Below are 10,000 nucleotides of genomic sequence, written 5' to 3'. Positions count from 1 at the left end.
TATAGGGTTAAAAAAACACTCTTTCTGCCTTTTTTTCAGGCTAGGATGAACCGATTTTAATTTTTTTTGCACATTTATACTACATAGGATCTCAGAATTCAATACACCTTCATATTCAAACCGGTGAAATAGGCCTTTAACACTTGCAGCACAAACACAGTAAGGACAGGTAGCAGATCATGAGGATATATTCACAAAACATGTTCAAAGTTAACATCACAGAAATGAAACCAATCCACTCTGTTCTTAGTCTTTAAACTTTTATTGAACTAAATGATATCCGCTGCAGCCATCAGCAGCAGCTACATGCTGCTCCAAGAAACATTATTACAGTGAAAATCAGAGTAAATACAGTTTACACCAGTTCAGCCCTGAAGAGATCATTCCACCATCTCTAAGAAAAACACATTTCTGACAACACCAACATTTACCAAAACCCTCTGAGTGGGTTTGAAGAATTAAGATCCCCCCCCCCCCCCCCCTCCCCGACCCACAAAAAAGAAATCACTCACAGTAGCCAGAAGCTTAAAACAGCGGAAAATTAATCGTATTCTCAAAGTTCCAACTGTCTGTGAACGCCCCGCGACAACGTGGGTTGCGTTCCGAATCGCATACTCTTTCTTTTTTCTATTCTACATACTACATCTGACGATAAAAAGAATCTAGTTAGGATGCAGTAGGCATACTATTGGGACATACTTTTCTCTCTTATTTCATCATAACATTGCGCCTTGATCTTGCCTCTTGATTTTATATCCGTCGCATCCCCGTTTGTTTTCATAACATGGACCTATAGGCTTCGTCGATGTTACGTCACTTCACGTCCGCACTGGATTGTGGGTCAGAATCGCCCAAATAGGATGCAGTTTTCAACACTAACAATCTTGGCCGCATGAAGTAGACCATCCGGGTATTCTAACCATCCTAAATCTGGCCACAAGAATCGGGACATCCTAAATCTTTTTTCTACATACTATATAGTAGAAAGTATGCGATTCGGAACGCAACCTTGGTGTCATTATCAAATACATCTCCAAGTTAAGCCAAAACATTTTTTTTATGAAAATCTTACATTCCACTGTCTGTATATTTTTCAAATAAACAAAAATCAACAATAAACATGATCAAGATGCTGTAAAAAAAAAAAACAGCATAAAAAACATCATATTATTTTAGCGCTACTGGGCGGCCATGCTTGTTTTTGCTGTGATGTAGATAGATAGATAGATAGATAGATAGATAGATAGATAGATAGATAGATAGATAGATAGATAGATAGATAGATAGATAGATAGATAGATAGATAGATAGATAGATAGATAGATAGATAGATAGATAGATAGATAGATAGATAGATAGATAGATAGATAGATAGATAGATAGATAGATAGATAGATAGATAGATAGATAGATAGATAGATAGAACTGAGTGAAGCCTCGTCCACCACCAACATTTAAACCACAGCACTGGAAGATGTCTCCCTCCTACACATCACACAGAGACACTGAGGAACCATAATAGAACCCAAACCCAGGATACAGAGGTTCAGTGAATGTGGTGTTGAAGGTGTGGAGGTGGATCAGTGAGTCAGAGGAGACTCTGTAGAAGGACAGAGAGCCAGCAGGACAGTCCACATACACTGCCACTCTGTTAGAGACAGGGGAGGAGGAGATGGGTGTTTCTATGTTATTGTGCCGGACACAGTAACCACGAGGAGGACCACCATCATCATCTTCATCAGAGCACCACAGACACCAGGACTGATCATTCATTCCAAACCAACAGTCTTCACTGTGTCCTTTCCTGCTGATTCCTCTGTAACTCACTGATATATGAACCCTTCCTCTCCACTCGACCTCCCAGTAACGGCGACCAGTCAGACCATTACTACACAGCACCTGAGGACAGAGGTCAAATCTCTCTGGATGATCAGGATATGGCTGAAACTCCTTCTCACCTGTCACCTTCCTGTTGTTGTCAGACAGTTTGAGCTCTCTGTTCACTGTGTTTGTGTCCAGTGTGAGTTCACAGTAATCTGATGGAGAGAAAAAGACACAGCAGCAGTTTATCATCAGACACCTGAAGGCTTTATTCTGTGTCTGTCTTTGGATGTTCTACATGTTCTATCCTCCTTATTATCAGGAGCGCTGATCTAATTCAAAGATGGACTCATAGATTTTGGAGCTCAAGGTTACTGTGGCCTCATGTTTTCAAGAATGTAAAGGTGCTACAAGGAACTTTTAAATAATTCTGAAACAGTCTAATTTTTCCTCTGATGATCATGAATTACATGTAACAGCAAACGAGGCCATCAGTGCAAAGAATGCTATTTTTAGGGCTGTCAAACGAATACAATTTTGATCAGATTAATCACAGGGTGCTGTGGATAAATCACGATTAATCATGATTCATTCTACCATTTGAAATATGGCTAAAATTCAAATTGTCTCTGTATATTGTTGTATAAACAGAAAGATAAAGGACAGAAGGTGGATATGTACATTTAAAATAAGTCTTTCTATTCATTGAAAATCCAAATTATTGTTTTAATACTGAAAATAAATTAAAATCAAACTAAAATATATGCATACCACAATATAGTTCAATTTGTCTGTCTCTTTGAGCAAATATAGGCTATATAGTATAATGGCATTTATTTGGTGAATCCATAGATAGTGCATTCTTGAATACAAGTTTGCAGTCCACTGGGTGTGTGTGTGTGTGTGTGCGTGCGTGCGTGTGTGTGTGTGTGTGTGTGTGTGTGTGTGCGTGCGTGCGTGCGTGCGTGCGTTTTTCTCTTTTCAGCCAAGTAAGTTACTATCACCTCCGACGCATGGACAGCGTTTAATTAAAGCCTCTCATTTTATTATCAAAAAGGCTTTGATGCAGATGAAATCTGAACACACACAGCGGGCAGCAGCAGTGTTGTTTAAAGGAAAGCGCAGTTTATCAGCACCACAACTGCGTGCTGCACTCTGCCTTTTTTTTTTAATGGCACAGTAAATCGATCGATTTGTCGATTCATGCCAGCGACACGTCGACACGCAAATAATGAGTCGTTTCACATCCCTTGTTTGTACGTGTGACTACGTTCTAGGGGACTGTTCATTTGTGCCTGAATAGCCTCACACTAATCACACACACCTCTGAAAACTGCAGACGTTTGTGTCCTTGCGGGCTCTGAATAGAGCAGACAATGTTTCTCCTCCTGTTGCTCCCGACATCAACTGCCGGCCGCGACACAGACGTGGCCGTTAGCAGTTTAAAACACGGCATGGGCTAGCGTGCTGCTATGTTTGGCCAGGCACAGCTACTGATCCTGGGTCAGCCACAACGTTACAGTGACTGTAGTACAGAGCCGGTGGGAAGTACGGGGCGGATCATTCTGCACATGCGTTAATTGCGTTAAAATAATAAAGACATTAATTCCTGAAATGAATCACCCTGCGTTAACGCATTCATTTTGACAGCCCTAAACTATTTTTATGCAGGTTTCTTAATGCCTTTGTCCGGGTACACTCAACCAGGAACAACAGCTTGCTATCTAAAAACACTACAGCTTTTGTCAAAAGAGGCCGCTAGAATGACCACAAACTGAAAGTTCCTCAGAGCAGCTTTAAGAAAACTGAACTCAAACTGAATCCACACTTACACTTCTTCAGATCATCACGTTTTACGCTCTGCTCTCCACCGTGGTCCATCCTGGAGGAAGAAACACAGTCAGAATGATTTTCTATCAACATGATCCTAACTGCTGTTCAACATGAAGCAGTGTTCCTCAGTTTGTCAGTGTGACAGAGAAACAGGCTCAAACTCATCTGTGTCAACTGTCTCCATTCTATCACTGCTGTCTGCCACAAGAGGAAGATAATATATATGTATTCAACCGTGATTTCGGACCAAGTAATGTTCTATTACGGAGAAATGATCAGATACACGTTCTCATGAAGACTCAACAACTAGTTTCTATCCAAACCTGCTCCAGAGGCTGAACACAGGAAGTGATTTACTCACATCTGTTAGAATGAATCAATAATTTAACCAACAGTTTCATGTATATGTCATTTCTTCTACCTGCAAAGATCTGAGGGACACAGAAAGAAAATAACTTTGAGAAAAATACTACTTCCTTTTTTAGATCTTAAACTATTTAAACAGACTGTTTAGAATGCTGGTTCATAGTGTTGTCCAAATTAATCATCAGGATTGTTAGTTCTAAAATCACAGGAATAATCAGGGGAGGCCACCAGACACTCCGCCTGTTCAGTCCACTGATTCTGCTTCATATCAGAGAAACTCAGACTTCACTAATGATGTTTTGACTTTTGAATGTTTTACTCTAAAAACAACAAACTGATAGAGAAAATGTAGCCGCAAGCAGCCATTAGTGGGGTCAAGCCTTTATCTGCACTTTGTGGAGATTTCTTAAACTGCAAGAGTAAGTTTGGTCAGTTGGATTTCACGTGATCCAGGACAGAGTGTGGGTGTTTAGGAATAAGTTCATGACTATAATCTCTCAGCATCGTTTGAACAGTGAAATGAACATATTCTACAGTCTCCTCTTGGTTAAAATATTCACATATTCCTCCATTTGTGAAATTTGACACAAGAGCTGTTCAATTGTATAGAGCTGACGACAGGGCTCAGGCTGAAGAGTAGAAGAAAATTCACAAAAAAAAACAAAAAAAAAAAAAACATTCTGTTGGATTAAGAGAATAACATTTTGGAGAATATGGATTACATATCTGATGAATAAAACATTTAGTTTGTCAAGTTTCATATGTTGAAAAACAGAATGACAGAGTTACAAATTGACCATTGGACAAGTTGCATCGCAAATCAATGGATGTGCTGGAAATAATTCAGCTCTGTAAAAACTAAGGTTGTGTTTGGAAAGCCATACTAACATCCTATTTATACTCATTTTGACTTTAATTTAGGGCTGCAACAACGAATCGATAAAAATCGATTACTATAAGCGTTGGCAACGAATTTGGTCTTCGATTCGTTGAGTTGCGCGATTAATACGTCACTCGTAGGCGCGGCACTGTTTACATCCAGCCGCCGACAGGTTCATGCACGCCCACAGCGAGCCTTCCGCACCATAGACATTATATATGGATAGACGCCGCGTTGGCCGCTACTGCCTATTGGCGCTGACGAGAAATGCGGGCGCCATCTTGGACCGGTCACACGTTCCACTCAGTGCAGTCTGTTTGACAGGTGCAATGAACTGTCAGCGCATGTAATTAATCATATCTCATTAAATACCAAACTGATTTTCACGCGGTTTTCTTTGCTGCAAAGATCATACATGTAGCTATGATACAGGGCACACGTTTCGACGTGTTTTAATATTCATAGTGGACTTAACAGTCATAGAAGATTCTGATATGATATAAGTAACCAGACGTCCGAGATCAAATAGGAACATCCCACGAAAAGGGGGAAAACGGAGACATTTCCAGTTTGACTAGCAATCTGATTGAAAAACCTAATGAGGTGTCAACAAAACGGGAACAGGTAGTTGTTTCTGTTTAGCCAGGGACAGGCAACCAAAAATGGTCACCTTTATGATAGCCTATGTGATGTAGGCTATGATCGGTATTTTGCAAATCACACCCTATAAATATGATAGAGAAGCAGAAACAGATAGGGGCAGTAAAGTCAGCTATTTTAATAAGTTAACAATAGATGATTAGGCTATATATAAATATATTTATTAATTTACAGTGACGAGCATATACGCAATAAAGACAATCACAGGGATAACAAACAGAGAACATAAATAAAATAGGATAAAATATATTAATTTAAATAAAGTAGGCCTATACAAAATACAAAAAAAGAGCAAAAATAAAATACTAAATGAACAATGAATTCAGCTAAAACAGTTACAGTCAGATGTGTAAAATTCAGAAATCATAGATTAAAATAAACCAAGAGTAGGAAGAGCAGTCATTTTTAAATTGCTCTGCAGAGCGTTCCATGAATTAGGGGCACTACATGAAAAGGCAGTTATTCCTAAACTGGAGTTGGTTGTCCAATGTTCTATACTAGGGGGGAATACCAAGTTCAGTCTAGTCTCGAGTTGGTTCCTCAGACAGACAGGAAATCAATGCGTGCCTGTTTTAGCTGAATTCATTGTTCATTTAGTATTTTATTTTTGCTCTTTTTTGTATTTTGTATAGGCCTACTTTATTTAAATTAATATATTTTATCCTATTTTATTTATGTTCTCTGTTTGTTATCCCTGTGATTGTCTTTATTGCGTATATGCTCGTCACTGTAAATTAATAAATATATTTATATATAGCCTAATCATATATTGTTAACTTATTAAAATAGCTGACTTTACTGCCCCTATCTGTTTCTGCTTCTCTATCATATTTATAGGGTGTGATTTGCAAAATACCGATCATAGCCTACATCACATAGGCTATCATAAAGGTGACCATTTTTGGTTGCCTGTCCCTGGCTAAACAGAAACAACTACCTGTTCCCGTTTTGTTGACACCTCATTAGGTTTTTCAATCAGATTGCTAGTCAAACTGGAAATGTCTCCGTTTTCCCCCTTTTCGTGGGATGTTCCTAGATTTGATCTCGGACGTCAGGTTACTTATATCATATCAGAATCTTCTATGACTGTTAAGTCCACTATGAATATTAAAACACGTCGAAACGTGTGCCCTGTATCTTAGCTACATGTATGATCTTTGCAGCAAAGAAAACCGCGTGAAAATCAGTTTGGTATTTAATGAGATATGATTAATTACATGCGCTGACAGTTCATTCCACCTGCCAAACAGACTACACCGAGTGGAACGTGTGACCGGTCCAAGATGGCGCCCGCATTTCTCGTGCTCAACGGCCAATGGGGCGTCTACCCTTTATAATGTCTATGTTCCGCACGTGAAGCGGTGCGGGAAAGCTATAGTGTGAGCGGCCACAGCTTGTGTTTTGGTCATATCTAACACTGGACTGTAGGCCTATATAAAAGTGTTGTACCTTTGCTGTCTTTGGGTTAAAAAAACTCCTTCAACTCAGTATCCGTCTAGTCCAAAAACACTCTGTCAGCTGCTGCTGCTGCAGACTGTGTGCTGACGGGCTCGGAGAGTCGGCATCCGCGCATCAACAGTCATTCAAAGCAGCGGCAGTAATCACACAACCGAACGGAGTAGAAAGTCCCGTCAGTTAAAAATAGTAATCCAGTTTTTAAATCCATGTTAAAATCGGAAGGATATAGAGCTAGTTAGCTTAAAAAAAAGTAGAAAACATGTCAAATGTGATGTGTTCAGGCCGATGTGTTCAAATGCAACACACAAAAAAAGAAATTTGAGATTTTGGCGAAAACTTGTTTTCCCAGCAATATATAATAGATAGTAAAGATGGAATTATGACCTGTTTAATGTCCTATCTTGAGCTATGATCATATCAGCAATTACAGCAATAATACAAGTTCTATTTCAACAAAATAATAGAAAAGTATCAATAGTGATATCAATAAAGACTTGGATCGTTAAGGAAATGGTATCAATATCAATACAAATTAATATCAATACAAATTAACGATACCGTTAGTATTTACCGGTTAAAAATCTTATCGGTTGGACATCCCTTATATACTGTATAAATGTATATCATACATTGTATGTTTTTTTTGTGTTATCTCAGTTAAGTTTATTTTTAATATTTTATCATTTAATATTACTTTTAATAGTTCCGGGACGTTGGAGCAATAACCTGGTGTTTTGACACTTCAGTCTGAACTGTGAATTTGAAGTAATGTTCAGTTTTTGAACAAAGGCAACGGCATTGATTGGGGTTCCGCGATCTGACAACTGTACGTGCAGTCATTCATAAACTCTTACAATAGATAAGAGATGAAGATAAATACCTAACATCATTAGAGTCACTAAGTGAAATGGGTGAAGTGAGTCTGATAGTGGAGAGAGATCAGAACAGATTGCTGTTCCACACACCGCGGCTCGTCAAGCTCAACTCACAGACAGCTGAGTGCTGATGAGCCGGACAGAGAGCGTCGGAGGGATCCTCCGCCTCAAAACATAAACGTTTGAAATAATTTATGAATAATCAATTGGAGCTTAGGCTACCTAAACATAATTGTGCCATGTTATTGTTTATTGTATTTAGGATTTTAGCTCATTTTGACCGTCTGTTTTAATTTATTAGCGATATTATATCTACTTTCAGTTTCATTACTGAGTCGATTAGTGTTCTTAAAGATACTTAGATTCAGCGGCGGCTCGCCCATAGAGGGCGATAGGGCGACGCCCTCCTTGAGCCATACCAGCAAAAACTAAAATATAGGCTAATAATGATGAAAAATATATATATTTTTTGTATTTATAATCATAATTTATGATTTCAATACAGTTTTTACCTGCATCTAAGTCTGAATATCATTGTACAATCAGCGTCTGTGCTCTGTACCGTCACTCTGGGGCGATGTCGGGCTGGTTGAAAATCGCCCCCAGCGCTCTCATAGACATCAATGTAAAACTTTTTTTTTTTTCAAACTGCAAGCCTCGCAATGCAATCTCTATGGGTTCCGGGGGTGCTCGCCCTAACGTGTTGTCGTCATACGTACAGTAAACAATTAACCAATTACAGTGACTGATACAGTCACATGTCCAGTATGCAGCCCAGAGCGGTCATATTCAAGACCAACAATACTAATATCAACTCAGGCTAGGCTGGCAAGCTACTTACTTGATCGGACTCGGACTAGGTCTTTCCCAGACAAAATGTAACCATCAAGCAAGTATCTACCAAGATGGATTGGGGGATCGTATAAACGCGGATTTTCACGGGGTTCGTTTGAAGGGCTAACGAGGCGAGCAGGATGCTAAGGCGCTAACGCTCTGTTCTGCTGCCGCTGCATGATGATATGGACTGTATACTGGCTTTTTATCCATCCTGATGGCAGCACAGACACCGCATGGATAACTTCGGGTGTCACCACTATGCATCATCTCTCAGAAAAGGTAAAACAAACATTAAACATCAATCTGCATATACGAGCCAGCGCCGTTCAACAGCTGATCCATAGACTGTTTACTCTGACAGCTGCTGTCCGTCCGCGGCATAAACCTCGCCTACCAAGTAACGGTGCTGTAGACAGCATGGACATATACAGAAAGGTAGACAGTAGTAACGTTAACCAATGTGATGATTGCACATGTGCTATGCCAGCATCCATTTTTGTTGAATCAGAACACAACTGTCAAATCAATCAGATTATTGTGATTAATTGTAGAGCAGGTCTCTTAACTTTTAAAGGAAGCCTATCTGAGGACCACACTGGTAGATGACAAGTTATCTGTGATGGCCACAGCCGGATAATTAAATCATTTTAGAGCTAAAATAATTTTATTAAAAAAATTAATTAATTTAATGTCCAGAGATACTGTACAGTACAATGCTTGTCTAATGTTGCCGGAGTGGTTATGCCAGATGAACAGGAAAAACAAACTGTTAAATGCAATATGACATTGTCATATTAGCTATCTGATTTAGGTTTATTTTGGGTAATTCTACCCATCATGGCAACAATTGCCCCCCCTGAGATTATTGTCAGGAGCCGCCACTGTTTAGATTATAAAACAAGAGGTCTAAAACAGTACTCTAGAAATACACGGGTAGATTTGACCCGCTGAAGTTATAGGTAGCCTATAAAGAGAACGCTGGCATTTCTAGTGTTAAATTATTTGTTTATAATTCTGCATATCCTGAACAAGACAGGACTGTATGTAAAAATCTAGTTCTATATCTAACCTGTGGAGGGCGGCAATACGCTAAACAGCGGAATCCAATGAGAAGAAGAAGAAATTCTTTATTGCTTGAGTATACTTCATTGAAACCGTTTCGACGCACCGCGCATACACAATCGATCTTTGAGTAGACAGTATGTAGTATATAGATGTTAAGTATGTAGGACGTAGGACGTTAGTATGGCTTTCTGAACGCAGCCTAATT

The 10,000-nt window shown here is 39.2% G+C and overlaps 1 protein-coding gene across 1 annotated transcript in view; it reads right to left on the bottom strand.

Moving 5' to 3' along the window:
• Positions 1-383: 383 nt before the first annotated feature.
• The window catches only part of LOC307266089 (neoverrucotoxin subunit alpha-like), a 12,792-nt gene continuing 3,175 nt past the window's right edge, over positions 384-10,000 (bottom strand). The window contains exons 3-4 of the mRNA XM_080047995.1: positions 3,654-3,703; positions 384-2,036 (exon numbers count right to left, since the gene is read on the bottom strand). Of these exons, the coding sequence (XP_079904121.1) occupies positions 1,486-2,036; positions 3,654-3,703 (601 nt within the window). The 3' untranslated portion in view covers positions 384-1,485. The remainder of the gene's footprint in view (positions 2,037-3,653; positions 3,704-10,000) is intronic.

The sequence above is a fragment of the Ammodytes marinus genome, assembly GCF_949987685.1.
Source record: "Ammodytes marinus genome assembly, chromosome: 19".
NCBI lineage: Eukaryota > Metazoa > Chordata > Actinopteri > Uranoscopiformes > Ammodytidae > Ammodytes > Ammodytes marinus.
This window is presented reverse-complemented; position numbering and strand designations above follow the sequence as displayed.